This window comes from Mobula birostris, chromosome 3 (assembly GCF_030028105.1).
Source record: "Mobula birostris isolate sMobBir1 chromosome 3, sMobBir1.hap1, whole genome shotgun sequence".
In the NCBI taxonomy this organism is placed as follows: Eukaryota; Metazoa; Chordata; class Chondrichthyes; order Myliobatiformes; family Myliobatidae; genus Mobula; species Mobula birostris.
In genome coordinates, this window is record NC_092372.1 from 184,900,519 (window position 1) to 184,925,640 (window position 25,122).

Below are 25,122 nucleotides of genomic sequence, written 5' to 3' on the forward strand. Positions count from 1 at the left end.
AGGTGACAGATGATATTCAGACTGAGGAAGTGTGAAGTAATAGAATCTTGGGGGTAATACTAAGCAAGAGAATATATAAAGGATGGAAAAGACGGACCTGTCAGTGAATGTCCACTTTCTAGAAGGTAGTAGGATGACTTGATAAAATTGTTTAGAAGGATATTCCTGTATAGCTAAGGCAGGGAATGCAAAAGCAGTGTAGTGATACATGTATACTATACAATAATAACTGGACTGAAGTTTGAGTAATGCATACAGTTAGATCACTACATTGTAGGAAATGCATGTTTGCACTGGATAGCACACAAAGGAAATGTATAAGGATGTTGTTGGGACAGGAAGATTTTGGATATGAAAAAAAATATTAACTAGGCAGTGGTGTTTATTTTGGAGAAGAGGCAATGGCAGATTAATTGAAGAATGTAGAATCATGAGGGGACCTAGATATAGCAAATGGGAAACATCTACTTCCCATAGTTAAAAAGTTATAAATAATAGAGCACAGATTTACAGTCATCAGTAGAAGAATTAAAGTGAAGATAAAATGTTTTTCCACTTTGCGTTTGTTAGAGGTCTGGACTTCATTGCCTGAAAGGGGCTTGTAGGCAGAAATCCTTAGGATATTTATAAAGTATTTGAATGTATCCTTAAAGAACTCTAACCTACACAACTAGCTCTTTTTATTGACTGGCATAAGCATGATATGCTGAATAACTTCCTGTGTTTAATTTTCTAGGGTGCTATTTAAACCAGAATTTTTGAAATAATTTTATTTATTTAGCTACTGAGATAGCATTACCTTTATACTAAATTTTACATGAAGCATTTGATGTTGAGAAATGAGTCCCTTTCCAATTTCAGTTTTTCTTAAAAGGCAGGAATGTTAAAAGTAGTATAAAAGTGTATAGAATGAAAGTGGACTTTAAATACACATACTTTGTGTTTAAGCTTAAGAGTACCATGAATAACTGATTTTCGTGAATAACAGGTCACATTTCAAGATTCAAGATTGTTTAATGTCATTTCCAGTGTACAAGTATAAAGGAGAATGAAATAATTGTTACAAATAATGGTGTTTGGGGGTGTGGTGGAGGGGTGGGTTGGTGCATGGAGGTGTGCATACTGCTTGAGGAAAGTAGCTGTGAGTGGAAACGTACATTGAGAAGAAAAATTATGATTGCAGCTGGACAAGAATAGGTAAAATAAAGCCATTGTTACTCTGAACATAAAAACAAAGAACAATATTAGAAGGGTGGTGTAGTTTACCAGATATGTGCACAACAATGAATCAGAATCAGGTTTAATACCGCTGGCATACGTCATGAAATATGTTGTTTTGCAACAGCAGTACGCTGCAGTTCATAAAAATAGCTATGTTACACATAAATAGTTGATGCATGAATATACAAAGCTTATGAATTACTTGCAGGCTAGGGCAGTACAATATGGAGAGCAAACTGTTGCCCATGTAGCAGGCTCCTCCTCTCCACACATCAGATGAATCCAAAGGAATGGCAGAGACTGGTACAGTTTGGCACCAGCAGTGTCTCAGGAGTTGCCAGTCAGTGTTGAACTCAACATAGGACTGCCTTAGGGACTCCAGTTCAGGATTTTTCCCTCAGGGTTTACTCCTGAAGCCTTCCTCATGAATGCGTATAGCCTCAAGACAGCGGAGGTTTGAGATCAGAGTTTTCCTTCTAGATGAGCTGCCAACCATGGCTGATGGGCCTTATCTGCCCAAAGTAACTGGTTTTAAGGCACTAGTAACCTGCCTTTGCCCCTTCTCCTGACAATAGAAACAGTTCTGTAGGCTCAGTATGATGGCAATATATTTTCCAAGTCAAAATTTTGTATGACTTTCAATGACATCTTGCAGGAAATAGCAATACCATTCACTTTCATTCCACTTACGTGCTGTAGAGTTTTCATCCTTTGGATGAGCTATCAGAAAACATCTTGCAAGTTGTGCAAAGTACATGGTACATTGTGAGGTTGAAGTAGTGAATGTTTAGGAAAGTGGATGGGTTGCCAGCTTCGAGGATGGTGTCCAGTTTCATGAGTGTTGTTGGACCTGTATTCTTTCAGGTATGTGTAGAGTTTTTTTGTCATACTTCTCCTTTGTTTATTCTGTAAGATACTCTGCTTCCTAACTCACTGCTCTTCTTCACACTTTGCATAAATACATACTTTCTTAATCTTTATCTTCAGATAATTTTGTAGCTTGCTTGAATCTGCTTCCTCTGCTATCCTTGCCAGTGTAGTCCAATCCCTAGTCACTCATGGCATTAATAAAAACAACTTGCTGACATTATTGGTTCCTTTTATTCCCGATTCTTGACTCATTCCCAGAAAGAACAGTTTATCTCCATGTACTCTGTCTCCAAGATTTGAATTGTCTCAGTCAGATTTTTCAGCTTCCTCTGCTCTACATATCTAAGGCGCCTCATCCCTAGAATCATTTCCGTAAATTTCAATATGAAGTGCGATGCTTGGAATTGGATGGAATATTCCAGTTGTGACCGTGCTAGTGTAATACAAAAACCTATGTCTTCCTCTGTCGTATATTTTATGTAGCATTTAAAGGCCAAGATACCAAATTACTTTTAACCATGTTCTCAATTTGCTCTATCACTCTGGGGTGAACTATGTAGACATACCCCAGACATGGCTTATATCTACCCATTTCACGAGGCTGTTTATATAACCTTGAAGTCTCTTACTGTCCTTTCCTGTGGTTATTCCAGAGAACTGTAGTGGCTAGAAAATAGAAATGATTATTGTCTCTGAAGAATGTAACTTCTTGGAAATATTATTCAGGTATTCAAAATTCTTAAGAAAATAGTTACATTGAACTTTGTTTAATATTGCTGCAAATTGGACGCCACAGTAATGTATCAATTAGTGTGATGCAGTTTCAGCCTGGGGCATTCCGGAGATTGGAGTTCAATTCCAGTGCCATTCTGTAAGGAGTCTCTACATCCTCCCATGGAATGCATGGATTTTCTCCGGGTCTTCTGGTTTCCTCCCACAGTCCAGAAATATACCGGCTAGGTTAATTATAAATTGTTCCGTGATTAGGTTAGGGTTAATCGGGGTTGTTGGGGGGGCGCTGGGGCAGTGTGGCTCGAAGGACCAGAAGGGCCTACTCCATCTTGTACGGTTAAATAAATAAATAAATAAATCAGTTACTTCTGATATCCAAGAATGCGTTCTTTGAATTTGAAGTGAGATAATTTAGATTTCAGCTACTTAGTAGAGATAGTAGTAAATATTTATGGTGAACTCCACACGGAATACTGTGTATATAGAGAATTTTGTAGATATTTAAACGAGTATATAATTGAGCAATACTCTGTTTTGGTTAGCCTGAGCATAATTGTTTTGAAAGGTAGATGGTATGAGACTGTTTCACATTAAGAGGTAATTTATCACTGAACTTAGTGAACATAGGTCAGAATAAGTGATAACCCACTGGTGATTGAGATTAAGAACTTATTTCTTCTTGGAGTTGTGAGTCTAACCCAGAGGGCAGAGTCATTGAAAATACATTCAAGGCTGAGAGGGAAATAAAATAAAATAGGAAATTGGGAAGTGTTTTCCTTCAGATTTTTAAAATTTTAATTGTGCATATATTCTTACTCCTGGCATTGACCATCTGCTGATTGAAATTTTAGAGTAATTTTGGACTTGGTTTTAAAGCAACACACACAAAATTCTGGAGGAACTCAGCAGGCCAGGCAGCATCTATGGAAAAGAGTCTTGGCTCAAGACGTCAGCTGTACTCTTTTCCATTTTGTGTGGGTGTGTATGTGTGAGTGTGTGTGTTGGTTGCTTGGATTTCCAGCATCTGCAGATTTTCTCTTGTTTGTGCTTGGTTTTAAAACTCCAATTCTAAATGAAAGTAGCTTTATAATTTTTGAAGGTTTCATATTTTGTTGTGCATTCATTGCACTTAGATAAAAAGAAACATGTTAATACTGTTGTAACTAAATATTATAGCTCATTTTTCAGTGCCTGAAGTGTAAATGTTTGACTAAAGTTATTGGCACCATGGAATGCTGCAGTGTCTCCTGTGGATGTGTGATTGATGTATGCAATTCTCTTAGTTTTATGCTGTGAATAAGACCACACCAGTATGTTTTGTCATGAATTGTCTGAGCTTCCCTTTTTATTGTTCAAGCAACTATATTAGATTACTTTGTGTCAGAGACTTCAACCTGTTAAAGATAACTTGTTGCTTTAAGTGTTGAAACATTTCTTCATTCTTTACTACTCCCACCTACTCTAGTATTTGCCTGAATTTCTGTTCTAATAATTTGTTCCCTGACTTTTGATTGCTATAGAGCTGGTGTATTATTTGTATCATTTTTCCTTTAGAATTAGTGGTATCTGAAGGAATCTATACTTCCTTTTTGTATGTTCCTACCTGAGAAGGTGTTAGATAATTTACAAGAATGTATCAGTCATGTTTTTGGCTTGAGGTGAGGTCAGGAGGTCATGTGACTCAATAGTATGAGGGAAATTCCTAGAGGCCAGTGTAGTTCTTTTACTACTGACAGCTCAACTTGCTGGCCAACAATGGCATCAGTATCTGTAGCGTGAAATATAAAGGCTGATTTATACTTGATTGTATGAGCTACGCCGTAGCCCTACACTGTAGCGAACATACGTAGTTGTGTCCAATTCGCTCTGCAGTTCACCACCAAAACGCTAGTTAGATGTGGGGTTTCTATGCCACTGTGTTGAGTTTCTTCGTGATAGACACGGACAAGGAAATGTATTTTAAATATTTTCAGATGTTGGCAGGTAGATTTGACGATTTGGTTCATCGTCTCCAACCATTTACTTCACATCAGTGTACAGACATGGCGGAGAAAAGCAACCGGAAATGTGATGCTGCCAAGCAGACCAATCACAGTTGTTGCGGTCTGTGTCGCTGCAACGCATGAGTTACATTTTTGGGGTGGTGCACGTCACCCTACGGCGTAGGGTACGCGGTACATATGGCGTACATTTGATGCAGAAGTATAAATTGGCCTTTAGTTTACACCTCTGTAATATGAAGAATTGTGGAAATGCAAGTTAGGTTGCTATTTGTTCTAGGGTTTTACTTGTGTTTTTATAGGAAAGATGTTTAAGGGCACTACTGCGTTAAAGGGATTTTACTTCTAAACCCTTTCCCCCATTTAATATAATTATTTTATTTTGACATCTGTCTTGCACTAAACTTTTAGGCAATATTGAATCTACATTCTTTGGGGGGGGCACAAAAACGACAGTACTGTGCAAAAGTCTTAGGCACGTATATATAGTTAGGGTGCCAAAGACGTTTGCACGGTACTGTATTTGTCAATGTGGAGCAAGTTTGTAAATCTGGAAATCTGATGAGAACAAAGGATGTTGAGAATGGTGAGGGTAGAGAATATCACTGGTAAAAAGCTCCTCTGTTCTTCAGGTGGCTGTTTGAAAGCAAAGGACAGTACCATTATCATGGAAAAAGATGAGATTATGAACGGATAGACTGAGTATATTCAGGAATTGTTTGAGACGATCGCGGTGAAAAGTCAGAAATTTAAGAAAAACAATGATTGCAGAAAAGTATTTCTACTTTATATAGGCTGTGTATTTATCATATGTTAGTGTTATTTTAGGTTTTATGTGCTACTTGGTATGATTTGGTAGGTTATTTTTTTGGGTCTGGGAACGCTCAAAAACTTTTCCCATAAAAATTAATGGTAATTGCTTCTTCACTTTACGCCATTTCGGCTTACGAATGGTTTCACAGGAACGCTGTACCTTTGGATAGCTGGGGAAACCTGTACTGATGTTAAGGATACTATCAGAACGAGATTTGTTTGTTTTATCGACTACACAAAAGGATTTGATAAAGTGAACCACAATAAGTTATTTGAAATATTACAGAAAACTTGATCTAGATTTGAAAGATCTCCGCCTAATCAGAAATCTGTACTGGGAACAAACTGCCACCATAAGAATAGATGGAGAAGGGTGTGTTTTCTCCCCTGATTTATTTAATGTGTACGGTGAAACAATATTACAAGAAATAAGAGACATCTTGGGAATCGAAGTTGGCGGTGAAACCATCAATAATTTCACATATGCAGATGACACTGTGTTAATTGCAAGTACGGAGGAAGAGCTACAAAACTTAATTGATATAGGTGTTGAAGAAAGTGCAAAAATGGGTCTATCTATCAATTGCAAAAAGACAGAATGTATGGTGTTATCCAAAAAGAAGGAGAATCCTATCTGCAGGCTAAGAATAAACGGGGAAGACATAAAACAAGTACAGAACCTTTGCTACTTAGAGCTACTTAGTGCCATAAAGCTGGGTGACATCAGATGGCAGGTGTGACATGGACATCAAAAGAAGAATAGGGATGGCATTCTTTACGAGAATGAAGAGTATACTGACCAATACTAAACTAGGCATGACAACCCGCCTCAGAGTACTGAAATGTTACATTTAACTGAAATGTTATATGGCTCAGAATGTTGGACAATATCTAGTAACATGGGGAAACGAATTGAAGCAGCAGAGACGTGGTTTTTGAGGAGGATGCAAAGAATATCATGGACGAAACGAATATCTAACAAGGATGTCATGAACAGAGCAAACACAGACAGAGAAATAATGTATGAGATCATGAAAAGGCAATGTAGCTTCATTGTACATGTGATTAGGAAAGAGGAGTTAGAATGCACGGTAATTATGGGAAAGATTGAAGAGAAGAAAGCAAGAGGAAGACAAAGACAAATGATGATGGAGACAGCAGCCATAAAACTGGAAATGAATACCAATGAATTGATCCACTTGACCCGAAACAGGAGTGTGTGGACCATGGCAGTCAAAGCTCAAACTGGGCACGGCACCTGATGATGATGATGAAGATGATGATGATTGCTAAAAAGAAAGGTTAGAAAAAAATGAGTGACTCCCTGAAATTGTTAAAAACAATGTTAATTGCCAATGACTTTGATATACTCAGAGGAGCTATGCTTCAAGCTTCTGTTGAGCATCACTGGAGCAAAACAGGAGGCAGAATCAAGAGAAAATCTGCAGATGCTGACTATCCAGGCAGCACACACAAAATGCCGGAGGAACTCAGCAGGAGACAAAAGACAGAGATTGTTGTGGGAGTGCTTCAGAGAATTAAAATGAGGGGAGACTGGAGGCACAAGAACACTCACACTGAGTTCTGCAAAGTGGTCACCTAATTTACATTTGGCTCTCAGTATGATTTGGTTAAACTTTTTGACAAATTGACAAAGTTAATTAATGACAGTAGGGCAGTGAATGTTCTACATGTGGACTTTAATAAAGGCTTTGACAAGGTTCCTTATGGTAGGCTCATCCAGAAAATTAAGGGATTACTGGATACCTGATACATTGGATTCAGAAATAGCTTCACTATAGAAGACGGTAGTGGTGATGATTCTGTTTAGTGGCCTGTGACTGTTCCACAGGGATCTGTGCTGAGACCTCTGTTGTTTGTGATATACAAAAATTATATTTGGACAAAAATGTACCCAGGCTGATTAAACATTTAGACAACATAAAAGTTGTTGAAGTTGTGGATAGTAATGAAGATTGTCAAGGGATTTACCAGGATATAGGCCATTGGATATATGGGCAGAAAAATATGAGGCATGTGGTTTTTAATGTGGTCTGGTGTAAGGTTTTGCACTGTGAGAGGTTAAGTATAAAAGGGGCATATACAGTAAATGATAGGGACCCTTAGCATTGATGTACAGAAGGATCTTATGATACAATTCATAGCTCCTTGGATTGTGACCAAACAAGTGGATAGGGTGTTAAAGAAACTATACATAGAATCATAGAACACTAAGGCACAGAAGTGGGCCCTTCAGCCCACCTAGTCCTCGCTGAACTATTAATCTGCCTAGTAACATCAACCTGCTGTTGGTCCATAGCCCTCCATACCCCTCCCATCCATGTGCCTATCCAAATTTCTCTTAAAAGTTGAAATCGAACCCGCATCCGCCATTTCTGCTGGCAACTCATTTCACACTCTCGCCACCCTGTGAGTGAAGAAGTTCCCCTTTGTGTTCTCCTTAAATATTTCACTTTTTATCTTTAGCCTATATCTTCTAGTTTTGCTCTCATCCAACCTCAGTTTAAAAAAAAGCAGCTTGCTTGCTTTTACCCTATCTATTATAACAGATAAGGTAAACAATGTTATTATACCCCTCATAATTTTATATACCTCTGTCAAATGTCACCTCAATCTCCTTTGTTCTAGGGAACAAAGTCCCAACCTATTCAACCTTTCCCTATACTTTAGGTATCAGGTCCTGGCAACATCCTTGCAAGTTTTCTCTGCACTCTATCAATCTTATTGACAATCTTTTCTGTAGGTAGGTGACCAAAACTGCACTGAGTTCTCCAAATTAGGCCTTACAAAAATCTTATGCAACTTCAACGTAACATTCCAACTCCTGTACTCAATACATTCATTTACGCAGGCCAGCGTGCCAAAAGCTTTCCTAATGGCCATATTTACCTGTGACGTCACTTTCAAAGAATTATGAATCTGTATTCCCAGATCCCTCTATTCTGTTGCACTCCTTAGTGTCTGTGTAAGTCCTACAGTGCAACACCTCACACTTGGTCTGCATTAAATTCCATCTGCCATTTTTCCAGCTGGCCCAGATCACACTGCAAGTTTTGATATTCTTCCTCGCTGTCCACTAAACCCCAATCCTGGTGTCATCTGCTTATTTGGTGATCCAGTTTACCAAATTAACATCCAGATCATTGATATAGTTGACAAAAAACAAATCACCTAGCACTGATTCGTGTGGCACACTGCTAGTCACAGGCCTACAATCAGAGAGGCAACTACCTACTACCACTCTCTGGCTTCTCCCGTAAAGCCAATGTCTAATGCAATTTACTACCTCATTTTGAATACCAAGTGGCAACCTTCTTGACTAACCTCCCATGCAGTACCTTGTCAAAGGCCTTGCTGAAGTCCATGTAGACAATATCCACTGCCTTGCGTTCATCATCTTTCCTAGTAAGTTCCTCAAAAAACTGTACAAGATTGGTTAGACACAACCTACCACGTACAAAGCCATGGTGACTCTCCCTAATCAGTCCCTATCCGCCCAAATAGTTATATTATAAGGTCCCTTAGAATATATTCCCATAACTTATCCACTGTTGATGCTTGTTTGTATGTACAAGGAATGAACAAGTTGAGCCCATGACCCTGCCCGTTGAAGACATCGTGTGGAGTTGCATTACATTCTGCTCATCTCAGAAGTCTCTTTCAGCTTTTAACCTCTTGGAATTTTGCAGACGATGCTGTTGATAGAGCGTGATGTCAGGCTCACAGGCTTATAATTTTCTGTCTATTCTTAGAGCCATTCATAAACAATGGAACAACATTAGCCAACCTCCAGTACTCCTGCACTTCTCCTGTAGCTTAGGAAGTTTTAAATATTTCTGCTGGGGCCCCTGCAATTTCTGCACTAGCCTCCCACAGGGTCCAAGGAAACACCTTGTCAGGCCATGGGGGATTTATCCACCCTAATTTTTCTCAGGCCAGCAGTCTCCTCCTCCTCTGTAACCTAAACACTGTCATGAGATTTTCCCAGACTAGCAAAGCCACCACCCCCCTTTAACCCCTCCCATTTTATCATTTCTAAAATAATGGAACCCTGGAACACTGAGCTACCAGTCCTGCCCCTCCTGCATCCAAGCCTCACTAATGGCTACAATGTCATAATTTCATGTGCTAATCCATGCCCTAAGCTCATCTGCCTTTTTTACTATATTCCATGCATTGAAATATACGCAACTCAGAACGTTCGTTCCACCATGCTCAACTTTTTGATTCTGACTTTGTCTAAGGTTTTACCAACATCTGTCTCCGCAACCTCTCCATTAACTGTTATGGCACTCTGGTTCTCATTCCCCTGCAAAACTAATTTAAAACCTCCTCTGTGCTGCACTAGTAATCTTCCCACAGGGATATCAGTTCCCCTTCAGTTCAGGTGCAAACTGTCCCGTCTGTGCAGGTCCCATCTTTCTTGGAAAAGAACCCAATGATCCAAAAATCTGAAGCTCTCCCTCCTGCACCGTCTCCTTAGCCACGTGTATGTTCTTCCTGTTCCTGGCCTCGCTAGCACATGGCATGGGTAGCAATCCTGAGGTCACAATCCTGGAGGTCCTACCCTTTAACTTAGCACTTAATTTGCAGGACCTCATCACCTTTCCAACCCATGCCTTTGGTACCAATGTGGACCATGACCACATCTGCTCACCCTCTCACTTTTAAGAATCTTGTGGACTCAGTCTGAGATGCCCTTGACCCTGGCGCTCAGGAGGGTTCAAATCCTCATCCACAGAACCTCCTGTCTGTGCCTCTAACCAATCAATCCCCTGTGGCATTCCTCTGCTAGGTCATCTCCCCCTCCCCTCCAAACAGTATTCAAAACATATCTGGTGCTCTGGGGAACAGCCACAGGGGTACTCTGCACTGGCTGCCTTCTTGTATCACCAGTTGTTCAACCCGTCAGCATCTGGAATGCTCTGGAGTTCATCCAGCTCCAGTTCCACTTCCTTAACACGGTCTGAAAGAAGATGTATTTCTTGCAGGTGTAGTTATCAGCAAGCAGTGTAGGTCTCCCTGCCCTCCCACATCCCGCAAGAGGAACATTCTGCTATCCCACGTGGCATCCTCACTGCTCTAACTGCAATAAGAAAAAAATGAAAAAAAAATTAAAAGAAAAAATCTACCTACAGCCTCTGCCTCTCCTTACTTAAGCATCTATGAGTCAAAGTCTGAACTCCCCACTCTGAATACTGGCCAACATACACAATGGTTGCTCTGCTGAAACCTAACTTCTTTTTATTGGCCCTTGCCAAGTGATTAATTATGCAGAATCCATCGTCTCCAAGGAAACTGTGGTACACAGGACTGCCCCCACTCACTTCTTTTGAATCACTCTCCGGCTATGCAATCCAACATCTCCAAGGGAACTGTGGCATGCAGGATATCCCAACTACTGCTGCTCAGTTCTTTTGAAATCTCTCTCCCACTCCGCAATCCAACAACTCCAATGGATCTTTGCCACGTAGAAAAAATATTTACACAAAAAAATATTTTTAAGTATTTATGAAAGGTGTCCAAATTATGTTGTATGCCATGAAAGAAATCTACCACAAGAAATATTTTGTGGAAAAAATGAGGTATCTTGATCCCCACTACTCTTATATTTGCAGGGTATTTTGTCATATAATTGGAGGGCTCAGGGTGGAAGAGACAGTACACTACAAGACCATAAGTTGCAAATCCTAATGATGAAGCTCTTTGGCAGGGAGACCTTGAAAGATGTGGGTTTGGTTGCACATGGTGGACGGCACTGGATATATGGTATGTGTCATGTCATTTGGATTATATTCAATGATGTGCATGATTTGTAAAATGTCCATACATTGAGTTCAGTCCAAAAAAGACATGAAATCAAAATCTAATATCAAATTGTTTTATTTTTATTTTATTATCTACTCCTTCGACAGACCAAGGAGGAATCCAGTCACTCTGTTGAATTTGAAGAGCAGCACCCACCACTGCACCATCACTAACACAGATATACTTATGCACAGCAAGAAAATTTCTGTAGCAGAGCTGCACAGATAGTGCATTAATGAGGAAGGATGGCAATGGTTTATGAGAAGCCAGGCAATGCTAGGTAATAGTTATACATTGTGTCTCTGATAAATAGGATGGGCATGGATGATTAAGCAGCAGCATAATAATATTGAAGAGTCAAAAGTTGAACTTGTGTGCACATGATACAAGAAAGTCACTTGGTGGTTGTGTTTTCAGTCTTCTGTGGTTTTAATGTTTGTTTTTTATTCCACATCAGTAGTTTTTCATTCCCTATACCTTGTTGGATTTGAATTCACAATTTCAGGGAATACATCCTGTTGCATAACCACAAGGTGACCATAACCTGAAGGTTATTTTAGACTCGTTATTTTAGCCTAGAGGTTGCTTATTTGCTCCTCTGCAATGTTCATTTAGACTTGCTGTTTGTGCTTACTAAGTTGTCTTTGTATTCCCAGAGCTGCTGCGCTGAAAGAAAAATATTACACTACACTTTTGCTCCTGCCCTCATGGAAGTGTAATTTACTACCATCACCAGAAGAATACACAATTAAAATTCCACAATGTGATTAGCTGTGCATAATTTTTCTGTTTCACAGATGTATCCTATCATTCAAAGATTTATATTGTGATTAAATATTTAAAGAAGTTTGGATAGTATCTCCCAATTTGACACTTGAAATAATTTCATTGGGCTGGATTATCTTTGATCTTGTCTGCAGTTCAAACTTGCTCTCAGGAGCAGTCACTGCTTTTGTTCTTGCTTTTTCCAACTGGGCTAGAAGCCTTGCTACCATATCTGGTTCTACAAAGTAAGTGGTCAGTGAATAGGAACTAGGTCTGTTGACAGATCATGCTGTTGAAGACTTGTCTTTTAACTGTTTTTAAATGTTCTCTGTTCTCAGAGATGCTTAAAATCATGTGAGACCATTGCATTGAAACATTCAAATTAGAAATTTATTTCTAGCTATGTATCTCCTAAATAAAAATACTAATACTAATTTGAGAAAAAGAAAGTCAACAAAACACTTAGCTTGATTCAAGTCTTTTCCAAATCAATGGACTGATGTCACAGACTGCCGAAAAGCCAAGGGAGTGGATGTGAAGTGTGCATTGTACTCAGCATGACTGAATACTGCCTAGCATATTGCTGAGTCTGCAGTGATGCAAAAAGCCGATGAACCTGCATCTGAGCTTTGGTGAGTTTCTCACTTGTGTTTTGCAGTGGATAAGTGCAGAAGTCAGTAATGTGCTGACTCATAAGAGGACTTCACTGCCTCCCTCAGACTGTTGGCAAAAGCTCTATATTTTGACTCATTTTCTTTATGGAAAGTTAATAGCTCAGCAGCAGAAAACATGCATTTGTAATTGCTGTCTTAAAAGTAACTTTATATTCAAATACAAAGCATTGAAGAGTGCAATAATTTAATCACTATAAAGATAATAGTGATTAAATTATGTAAGTATGTAAGTCCTTAATTTAGAGGCCTTATGCTACTTACTGGGCAATAGCTTACATACTGAAAAAAAGTATGTTGAGGATGTAAGAAATAATGTCAATTCAATTCAAGACGTAAACTTTTTTTTGTTGTTGTTTCTAGTTGTGACATTGCAAATGAACTTTCAGTTTTAGCTGAACATTTTATTGCAACTTTAAAAACAAGTACAGTGGATTCCGGTTAATTGAGCCATCAGTTAATCAGAGCAGCTGCTTATTTGGTACAACTGTTGAAGAACAAAAACTAATTGAAAATATAAGTTGGAATACCTTTGTTTTATTGGGATTCTATGCCACTTAATTGGGACAGAAGACTGTTGCAGTTTCTAAATAGCATCAGTCACGTGCACTTGCGTAGCCTTTAGACACTACACCGTGCTTAAGAGTGAATAGTTTTACAATAGGATCAGTTGCATGTTTTTGTATTCAAAAAGCAATTATTTTTGTCACATAGTTGCTGAAAGATAATCAGTAAGGCAATTCAGAACTGCTTTGCTCACTGTAGTTTCAAGCATTCAGGCTTGGAGATGCTAGAGACAGCCATGAGTGAAAATGAAACAATTTTTGTTACTTCAACAGGTTAGGAACTACGTAGGATTTGAAGGTATTGGCAGTATTCTTGAATGTTACAGTGTCAGTGAAGATTTGGAAGATGTCGTCATCAAAAGCATTGTATGAAGGCAGTCCATTATCTGCACTGGGTGTCTACGCTGATTTTATTCATTTATGGTTAATCAAAAGAATTTTATTTTTAGGCATCCGTTAGTCTCGTGAGACCGTGGATATGTGCCTTGGAAGGTTTCCAGGGCGCAGGCCTAGGCAAGGTTGTATGGAAGACTGGCAGTTGCCCATGCTGCAAGTCTCCCCTCTCCACGCCACCGATGTTGTCCAAGGGAAGGGCATTAGGACCCATACAGCTTGGAACCGGTGTCGTCACAGAGCAATGTGTGGTTAAGTGCCTTGCTCAAGGACACAACACACTGCCTCAGCCAAGGCTCAAACTAGCGACCTTCAGATCACTAGACCGACGCCTTAACCACTTGGCCACGTGCCAACACAATCAAAAGAATATGGCAATGTATATTAGATGGATTTCTCTGTCAATAACGTAGGAACCAGTACAGTACACAGTTTGTAGTACTGTAGTAGTATTAGTAATGTTCTTATCTGTTCTGTGTTTCATTTAGTACATAATTTGTTGCTCATTTGCATAGAAGTTTGAATTTTTTATACTTTGCTGTTTCCATGAAATTTTGGCTAATTAGGCAGCTATTTATTTGGGCCAAAATATTCTGGTTCTACTGTGTCCCAATTAACTGGAATTTACTGTATTTGTATATAGTAAAGAAAGAGTTACCTGTCCAAATTTGCAACAAATCCAAATCGTTCCCCTCTTACTCACACTTGGTACATTATGACATTTATTGAAGTAGAACATATGCTAGCCCCAAGAAAATCCAGATTGAAAGTAAAGAACATCTCAACACATTAATTATCTGAACAATTTTATTAACTAGGTTTGTTTATTTTTTAGATCAAGATATAGACAACAGCCATAGTGTTCCTGGGAGGAGCAGTTCACCAAGAGGAAGTCTCTCACCACGGTATGACGAGTTTATTTCAAGCTATAGTCTAAAGTTTTATTTGACATTTTTGCAACATTTCCTTTTGCTTTCCCTCATCTGCAATAAATGAAATGCATTTTGGGTCTCTGTGCTAATGACTTTCAAGCCCTTGCTCATGAGTCTTTGTCAATATCCACTGTACACATAGAACAATATAATACCTTTTGTTCCACAATGTTTGTGTCTACCATAACACCAAATTAGGCTAATCCCAACTGCCTACACATGATCTGCATCCCTTCTTTCCCTGCATTTTCATGTGCCTGTCAAAATGCCTCTTGAACTGTTCTGTCTGTTTGCACCATTGTGCAGCATGTTTCTGGTACCTACCAGTTTCTGTGTAAGAAAAAAGTAAATACTTGCTCTGCACATCTCCTTTAAAGTGTCCCTATCTCACCTTAAACCTATGTCCTCTGGTATTTGACATTTCTACTCTAGAGAAAATTAATCTGACCACCTACCCTATCTATGCCTAACATAATATTATAAACTTCTACCAGGTCTCCTCTTTAATGCTCCAGAGAAAACTATCCAAGTTTGTCCAACCTTTCCTTATAGCTAATATTCTCCAATCAAGCAGCGTCTTGATGAACCACTTCTGCAAACTCTCCAGTGCCTCCATTTCCCTCCTATAATGGGGTGACCAGAACTGTACACTGTAGTCCATGAACCAATGGACATTCAGTATAAGAGTCAGGAAGTCATGTTGCAGTTACATAAACCTTTGATTACACAACATTTGGAGTATGTGGTGTATTTGAAGAAGGCAAGCCTGCCATGTGCCGCCTTTATCTCCCATTGTATATGTGTTGCTACATTCAGTAATCATGGGCTTGGACTGTGAGAGATAATCTATTTGATTTTGGGGTGACGGGATTGTGAATGAAAGAGTGGAAGGAAATAATACAAAACACAGTGATAGAGACTTATTTCTGCTATTATATCCTAAACAGGACCTGAATATGCAAGCTAAATAGGCATTTTGTTGGTGTAAAACAATATGGAAACAGGCCCTTTGGCTCAACTTATCCTTGTTGTCTGTATTGCCCAGCCAGCTAGTCTCCCCGTGTTTGGCCATATCCCTCTAAACCTCTCCTTTCCATGCACTTATCTAGATAGTATTTTAATATTGCTAATGTGCCCGACCCTACACAACTGGCAGCTCATGCTAAATGTGCACCACACCTAGCAATAAGAAGCTGTCCCGCTACCCCTTTTAAAACCTCATCTCTGATCTTAAACTAATATCCTCTTGTTTTTAGCACCCCCTCCTTGGGAAAAGATTATGTGCTATGCCCTTCCTGATCTCGTATGCCTCTATGAGGTCACTTGTCAATCTCCTACATTCTAGGGAATAATATTCTCTACACAACCTCTTCTTGTAAATCATGTCCCCAAGTCCAGGCAACTTCCTGATATATGTTTTCTGCACTCTTTTTTTTTTAGTTTAATAACATTAATCCTATAACAAGGTGATCAAAACTGTTCAAAGTATAGCCTTGCCAGCATCTTGTGTAAGTGCAACATAATTTCCCAGTTCCTTCACTGTATACATAAGTCCTGGTTTGATCTCCGCAAATGCAATACTTCACATTTATCTGGATTGAAAACCACTTGCAAATCCTTAGCCCACATACCTAGCTGATCAAGTTCCCCAGTAATTTTGCAGAACCCTCTACACTAGCTGGACACCACCTATTTTAGTGTTTTGTGTGAACTTACTAACCGTGCCTTGTACATTCACATCTAAAAAGTTTATATAAATTGCAAATAACAGATCCCAGCACCATTACTCTGCTACACACTAGACACAGGTCTCTGGTCTGAGAAACGACCATTGACCATTACCCTGTGATCCCTACCACTAAGCTGTTTATGAATCTAGTCAGCTACTTCCCCAAATTCCCATGAGGGACCTTGTCAAAGGCGTTTCTAAAGTCCATATAGACAACATTCACTGCCCTACCCTCACCTTGCCTTCTTGGTTACCCCGTTAAGAATTTCAGTACTTCCTATGTGGTTCAAAACATTGTCAATCATTGTCAAAATGATGTGTGTTGCTTGAATTTCCAGCATCTGCAGAATTCCTGTTGTTTGCATTGTCAATCATTTCCCCATTTCCTTGCTTTCTCCACAGTAAATACTGAAAAGAAATGATCATTAAAATTTTTCCCATTTCCTATGGTGCCACATACAGATAGCTATGCTGTGGCATTTCATTATAGTACGTAGATGCCTAGTTCAGGATACTGCTGCTGTTGTTTGACTTTATAATAAACTATATATAGAAGGCTGAAACAGTGCAAAAATTAGTACAACTGAATTTAAAACCAGATGATGTTATTTCTTCGATAAGACAGTTTGTAACTGAGCACTTACCCTGCTTAATCTCTTGTAAACTAAACAATTGCAAATATTGTCCAAGAGATTTGTGCATACATCTGCTTGGCATGGAAATTAATCACTTCTGTGGTGTTACATGGCAGATAAATCTTTATATGCTAATACACTTCTTTAAAAGCTTGTGACTTGCCAATTTAAATAATTTTTCAAAGTCTGAATTAGGTGATAGGGTAACTCAGTTGGCATCATCTCTCTAGAGTTTCACAAAACTTTGGTCAGGAAAATTTTCTACAAGACAAAATTTTGAGGAATTAGTTTTTATGTGCAGTGGGGTAATAGGGCCTCTAAGAGGTAAAAAGGGAACGCTTCAAAAACATGCAAATATGCATTATAACAATGATCAACATGGGAAATATAAAAGGACTCTACTTTAAAAGTAAGTGATTTTCCTAAATCTTAATGAAATATTTCTCATACAACTGCAACAAAACCAGCACAATTATTATTTTAAGCAACAGACACAAAATGCTGGAGGGACTCAACAGGCCAGGCGGAATCTATGGGAAAAAAAGTACAATTGGCTTTTTGGGCTGAGGCCCTTTGGCAGAACTAGAGAAAGAAAGATGAGTAGATTTAAAAGGTGGGGGGGGGGCGTGGAATGGGAGAAACACAAGGTGATAGGTGAAACCAAGAAGGGGAGGGTTGAAGTAAAGAGCTGGGAAGTTGATTGGTGAAAGCAATACAGGCTGGAGAAGGGGAAGTCTGATAGGAGAGTCAAAAAACCATGGAAGTGAAAAAAGAGGGGATGAGCACCAGGGGGAACAGATAAACAGACAAGGAGATAAGCTGAGAGGGAAAAGGGGATGGGGAATGCTGGGAGGTGGGTGGGCATTACCAGAACGTCAAGAAATCGATGTTCATGCCATCAGGTTGGAGGCTACCCAGACAGAATATAAGGTGTTGTTCCTGGAACCCGAGTGTGACCTCATCATGACAGTAGAGAAGGCTATGGATTGACATATCGGAATGGGAAGTGATATTAAAATACGTGGGTACTGGGAGATCCTACTTCTGGCAGTCGGTGGCGGGGGCGGGGGGTAACTGCTCGGCATCAGGTCTCACCGATATACAGGAGGCCACACTGGAAGCACCGGACACAGTATTTGATCCCAACAGGCTTAGCTGGAAGGACTGTTTGGAGCACTGAATGGTAGTGAGGGAGGAAGTGTAGGGGCAGGGTAGCACCTGTTCCGCTTGCAAGGATAAGTACCAGGAGAGAGATCAGTGGGGAGGGGTGAATGGACAAGGAAGTCGCATAGGAGCAATCCCTGCAGAAAGGGGGGAGAGGGAAGTATGTGCTTGGTGGTGAGATCCTGTTGGAGATGGCAGATGTTCCAGAAATTATGTGCTGGACTCGGAGGCTGGTGGGTTGGTAGGTGAGGACAAGAGGAACCCTATCCCTGGTAAGGTGGTGGGAGCATGGAGTAAGAGCATACATGCGTGAAATAGAGGAGATGTGGTTGATGGTGGAGGAAGGGAGGCCCCTTTCTTTGAAAAAGGAGGGCATCTCCTCTTCATTCTAGAATGAAAAGCCTCATCTTGAGAGCAGATGCGGCTGAGACAGAGGGATTGAGAGAAGGGGATGGCATTTTCACAAGTAACAGATTGGGAAGAGGTAAAGCCCAGGTAGTTGTGAATCCTCCTTTTGCAACGAGGAGCAACACCTTGTATTCCGTCTGGGCAGCCTCTAACCTGAAGGCATTAACACCAATTTCTCAAACCTCTGGTAATGTGCCTCTCCACGCACCTCCCCCCCTCACCATTCCCCATCCCCTTTTCCCTCCCTCACCATATCTCCTTGCCTGCCCATCACCTCCCTCTGGTGCTCCTTCCCCCCTTTTCTTTCTTCCCTGGCTTTCTGTCCTCTCCTATCAGACTGCACCTTTTCCAGCCCTGTGACTCTGTTTCGCCAATCAACTTCCCAGCTTTTTTATTTCAGCCCCCCCCACCCCAGTTTCAAATATTACCTTTGTTTTCTCTCTCCCCTCCCCCACCTTTTAAATCTATTCCTCATCTTTTTTTCTCCAGTCCTGCCGAAAGGTCTCGGCCTGAAACGACAACTGTATTTTTTTCCATAGATGCTGCCTGACCTGCTGAGTTCCTCCAGCATTTTGTGTGTGGTGCTTGGATTTCCAGCATCTGCAGATTTTCTCTTGCAAGTATTATTTAAATTTGCTTAAGTACGTCTATCCACATTTGTGCCACTGGCATCTCTTCTGGGATAGATGTGGGTGGCACGAGCTGGAGGGAACCAATATCTTGTCAGGAAGATTTGCTAGAGCTACTTGGGAGGGTTAAACTAATCTATCAGGGAGTGGAGCCTAAAGTAATTGTTATGGCAGATGAGTAAGTTGAGACAATTTAGCAATTAAAGCAAGTACATAAGTCCAATAAGCAGAACAGGAGGTGGGGAAGGTATGGTAGGCTGAATTTATTTTAATGTAAGAAACCTGACAGGTAAGGCAGATGAGCTCTGGGCATGAATAGACACAAAAGATTATAATGTTATTGATCTTTCCAAAAACGTGGTTTAGATATTAGCAGAAACACTGCTCAGTGCTCCAGGTTACAGATCGTATATGTTTAAGAGCTCAGAAAGGGGAGGGGGAGTTGTGTTATTCATTAGAAAGAACATTATATGTGCGCTTAGAAATGAAATTCCCTGGTGGAATGTCCAAAGTGGCTATATGGGTAGAACTTAAGAATAAAAAGGAAATGATCCATTAATGGGATTGTGCTGTAGGTCCACCAATCGTCAGTGAAAATTAGAGAAACAAGTATGTAGGGAGATTGCAGATAACTGTAGGAACAACAGGGTTGTGGTAATGGGTGATTCTAACTTTCCTAATATTCAGTGGGACTGCCATAGTGCTAAGAGACAGAATTAGTTAACATTTTTTTACTTTTTGCTAGTTCACTCATTATTCCATTTCTCCTATTCTATATCAATTTCTCAATGATCTTTTGATGATTTCTTAATGTTCCAACTATTCTGGCTTGGTATTTTTCTTTTCCTTAACTTTAATACTAAATTCAGTTTCTCCAAGCTCTGGTTGGACCACTTTTGCGTAGTGTCTTTGTAGCACATCAGGTACTATTTTTTTAAATCCAGTACCTCTGCTCTGTCATAACATTCTAATGCAGTTTTTTTAATCTACCTAAGACAACCTGCCTCCAGTTTCCTTTGTTTAGATTGAAAACCTTGGTCTAGGATTGAACAATGTCACTTTTTAGCAATGACAAATTCTGCTACATCCTGGTTAATCTTCTTAGAGATCCCAAAAAGATTATTTAAACCTATTTATTCAGTCCTGTTTCCAAAGCAGCCTCTTCCCTAGTCAGTTGTTTAATATACTGAACTAGAAATTCAACTTGTATGCAATCTAGTAATTTATTAATTACATTAGTGGTATCACTCATGTGGATAGGGTGGTAAAGAAAGCTTTTGGTATGCTGGCCTTTATAAATCAGAGCATTGAGTACAGGATTTGGGATGTAATGTTGAAATTGTACAAGGCATTGGTAAGGCCAAAGGTTGAACAAGTTGAGTCTTTTTAGAATAGCTTGTTGTTGAGCCCACTAGGGGATCGGCTGTACTGGATTGGGAATTGTGTAATGAACCGGAGGTGATTGGAGAGATTGAGGTGAAGGAACCCTTAGGAGGCAGTGATCATAACATGATTGAGTTCACTGTGAAATTAGAAAAAGAGAAGCCAAAATCTGATGTGTCAGTATTTCAGTGGAGTAAAGTTGACTGGAAAGGGACACTGGCGGGAAAGACAGCAGAGCAGCAGTGGCTGGAGTTTATGCGAGAAATGAGGAATGTGCAAGATAGGTATATTCCAAAAAAGAAGAAATTTTCAAGTGGAAAAAGGATGCAACCGTGGATGACGAGAAGTCAAAGCCAAAGTTAAAGCAAAGGAGAGGGCATACGAGGAAGCAAAGATTAGTGGGAAGACAGAGGATTGGGAAGTTTTTAAAACCTTACAAAAGGAAACCAAGAAGTTCATTAAGAGAGAAAAGATTAACTATGAAAGGAAGCTAGCAAATAATATCAAAGAGGATACTAAAAGCTTTTTCAAGTATATAAAGAGTAAAAGACAGGTGAGAGTAGATATAGGACCGATAGAAAATGATGCTGGAGAAATTGTAATGGGAGATAAGGAGATGGCAGAGGAACTGAACGAGTATTTTGCATCAGTCTTCACTGAGGAAGACATCAGCAGTATACCGGACACTCAAGGGTGGCAGGGAAGAGAAATGTGCGTAGTCACAATTACGACAGAGAAAGTACTCAGGAAGCTGAATAGGCTAAAGTTAGATAAATCTCCCGGACCAGATGGAATGCACCCTCGTGTTCTGAAAGAAGTAGCTGTGGAGATTGCGGAGGCATTAGCGATGATCTTTAAAAAGTCGATAGATTCTGGCATGGTTCCAGAAGACTGGAAGATTGCAAATGTCACTCCGCTATTTAAGAAGGGGGCAAGGAAACAAAAAGGAAATTATAGACCTGTTAGCTTGACATCAGTGGTTGGGAAGTTGTTGGAGTCGATTGTCAAGGATGAGGTTACAGAGTACCTGGAGGCATATGACAAGATAGGCAGAACTCAGCAGGGATTCCTTAAAGGAAAATCCTGCCTGAAAAACCTATTACAATTTTTTGAGGAAATTACAAGTAGGCTAGACAAGGGAGATGCAGTGTATGTTGTATATTTGGATTCTCAGAAGGCGTTTGACAAGGTGCCACACATGAGGCTACTTAACAAGATAAGAGCCCATGGAATTACAGGAAAGTTACATACGTGGATAGAGTGTTGGCTGATTGGCAGGAAACAGAGAGTGGGAATAAAGGGATCCTATTCTGATTGGCTGCCGGTTACCAGTGGTGTTCCACTGGGATCAGTGTTGGGGCCGCTTCTTTTTACATTGTGCATCAACGATTTGGATTATGGAATAGATGGCTTTATGGCTAAGTTTGCTGACGATACGAAGATAGGTGGAGGGGCCGGTAGTGCTGAGGAAACGGAGAGTCTGCAGAGAGACTTGGATAGATTGGAAGAATGGGCAGGTAAGTGGCAAATGAAGTACAATGCTGGAAAGTGTATGGTTATGCACTTTGGCAGAAAAAATAAACGGGCAGACTATTATTTAAATGGGGAAAGAATTCAAAGTTCTGAGTTGCAACGGGACTTGGGAGTCCTCGTACAGGATATCCTTAAAGTTAACCTCCAGGTTGAGTCAGTAGTGAAGAAGGCGAATGCAATGTTGGCATTCATTTCTAGAGGAATAGAGTATAGGAGCAGGGATGTGATGTTGAGGCTCTATAAGGCGCTGGTGAGACCTCACTTGGAGTACTGTAGGCAGTTTTGGTCTCCTTATTTAAGAAAGGATGTGCTGACGTTGGAGAGGGTACAGAGAAGATTCACTAGAATGATTCCGGGAATGAGAGGGTTAACATATGAGGAACATTTGTTCGCTCTTGGACTGTATTCTTGGAGTTTAGAAGAATGAGGGAAGACCTCATAGAAACATTTCGAATGTTAAAAGACATGGACAGAGTGGATGTGGCAAAGTTGTTTCCCATGATGGGGGAGTCTAATACGAGAGGGCATGACTTAAGGATTGAAGGGCGCCCATTCAGAACAGAAATGCGAAAAAAAATTTTTAGTCAGAGGGTGGTGAATCTATGGGATATGTTGCCACGGGCAGCAGTGGAGGCCAAGTCATTGGGTGTATTTAAGGCAGAGATTGATAGGTATCTGAGTAGCCAGGGCATCAAAGGTTATGGTGAGAAGGCGGGGGAGTGGGACTAAATAGGAGAAAATGGATCAGCTGATGATAAAATGGGGGAGCAGACTCAATGGGCCGAATGGCCTACTTCTGCTCCTTTGTCTTATGGTCTTTATTCTTTGGAGCGTAGAAGATTGAGGGGGGACTTGATAGAGGTATTTAAAATTATGAGGGGGATAGATAGAGTTGACGTGGATAGGCTTTTTCCATTGAGAGTGAGGGAGATTCAAACAAGAGGACATGAGTTGAGAGTTAAAGGGCAAAAGTTTAGGGGTAAGATGAGGGGGAACTTCTTTACTCAGAGAGTGGTAGCTGTGTGGAACGAGCTTCCAGCAGAAGTGGTTGAGGCAGGTTCGATATTGTCATTTAAAGTTAAACTGGATAGCTATATGGACAGGAAAGGAATGGAGGGTTATGGGCTGAGCGCAGGTCGGTGGGACTAGGTGAGAGTAAGACTTCGGCACGGACTAGAAGGGCCGAGATGGGCCCCAAATTGTTATATGGTTACTATAAAGACCTCCTTGATTATAATATTATGCCATTACAAAATCCTGTAATTTCTTTATTTATACTGTTCATTACAACACAAGTACTTTAGGAAGGCCTGTAAAATACGCCAGCATTGCTTTTTGCCCCTTGCTCCTGACTTAAATTGCATACTATGATCTAGATGCCAAAATCTTTTAACCACCAAATTGATGTCATCCCTTATTAATATAACCATATATCTTCTCTGTACTCTGTCAATTTTGTTGACATCTTTCCTATAATTCGGTGACCAGAACTGTACACAATACTCCAAATTTGGCCTTACCAGTGCCTTGTACAATTTCAACATTACATCCCAACTCCTATACTCAATGCTCTGATTTATAAAGGCCAGCATACCAAAAGCTTTCTTCACCACCCTATCCACATGAGATTCCACCTTCAGGGAACTATGCACCATTATTCCTAGATCCCTCTGTTCTCCTGCATTCTTCAGTGCCCTACCATTTCATGTATGTCCTATTTTGATTAGTCCTACCAAAATGTAGCACCTCACATTTATCAGCATTAAACTCCATCTGCCATCTTTCAGCCCACTCTTCTAACTGGCCTAAATCTCTCTGCAAGCTCTGAAAACCTACTTCATTATCCACAACTTCACCTATCTTAGTATCATCTGCATACTTACTAATCCAATTTACCACCCCATCATCCAGATCATTAATATATATGACAAACAACATTGGACCCAGTAGTGTAATAGCACTACTACACCTTTTCCTTTTTCCTGTTCTTAACTGTTGAATACCCTGGAATTTTTAACTGTTACCTCTGTTACCCATATTAACTTGTGTAATGACAATTAGATCATATACATTTAAGATTCTGCTATTAATTTGTCCACTTATTATGGATGCATTTAGATATAATGCCTTTAAATTTGGCTTTGTAACAGGTTTTCATATTCTAACCCTGTATGTTGATTGCCTTTGTTTTCACTGCCAATTTAGTTTGGTTTCTATCTTCCATTTACTGTTTTTGTATCTTTTTCTCCTGATTCTCCTCTCAGGTTCCTAGTTTCATGCCAAGTTAGTGAAACTATCCCCAAAACAGCAAGCAAATGTCTCAGTTTATTGGCCCAAAGTGTTTGGAGATGTAATCCGTCTGACTTGTGCAGGACCCACTTGCTCCAGAAGCTGTCCTTAAGTCTCAGCAGCAAAATGGTGCCATCATTAGAGCTGCTGACATACAGCACCGGAGACCCAGGTTCAGTCCTGACCTTGAATGTTGTCTATGTGGAGTTTGTATGTTCTCCCTGTGACAACGTATGTTTCTTGCAGATACTCACAGCTTCCTCCCATGTCCCAAAGACATAATGGTTGGTTGGTTAATAGGCCTCTGTAAATAGGTGAGTGGTAGAATCTGTAGGAGTTGATAAGAATGTGGGAAGAATTTTTTTAAATGGGAAAAATAGGACAAATGTGAATGGGTGGTCATTGTAGACTTGGTGTACCAAAGGGGCTGTTGCTTTGCTACATTTCAATAACTAAATCTAAAGCTCTCCTGCCTGTACAATCTCTCCGATCACATGTTCATTTGTTTATCTTATTTCTGTATTTGTCAGCACGTAATCACTGGCAATAATTGTTGTTCT

General features: G+C 40.0%; 1 protein-coding gene across 7 annotated transcripts in view; it reads left to right on the top strand.

The window, feature by feature from the left end:
• Nucleotides 1-25,122, top strand: part of mllt10 (MLLT10 histone lysine methyltransferase DOT1L cofactor) — a 288,280-nt gene that overhangs the window by 216,117 nt on the left and 47,041 nt on the right. For all 7 annotated transcript variants that reach the window (XM_072253815.1, XM_072253813.1, XM_072253811.1 and 4 more), the window contains one exon: nucleotides 14,696-14,765. In XM_072253815.1, the coding sequence (XP_072109916.1) occupies nucleotides 14,696-14,765 (70 nt within the window). The remainder of the gene's footprint in view (nucleotides 1-14,695; nucleotides 14,766-25,122) is intronic.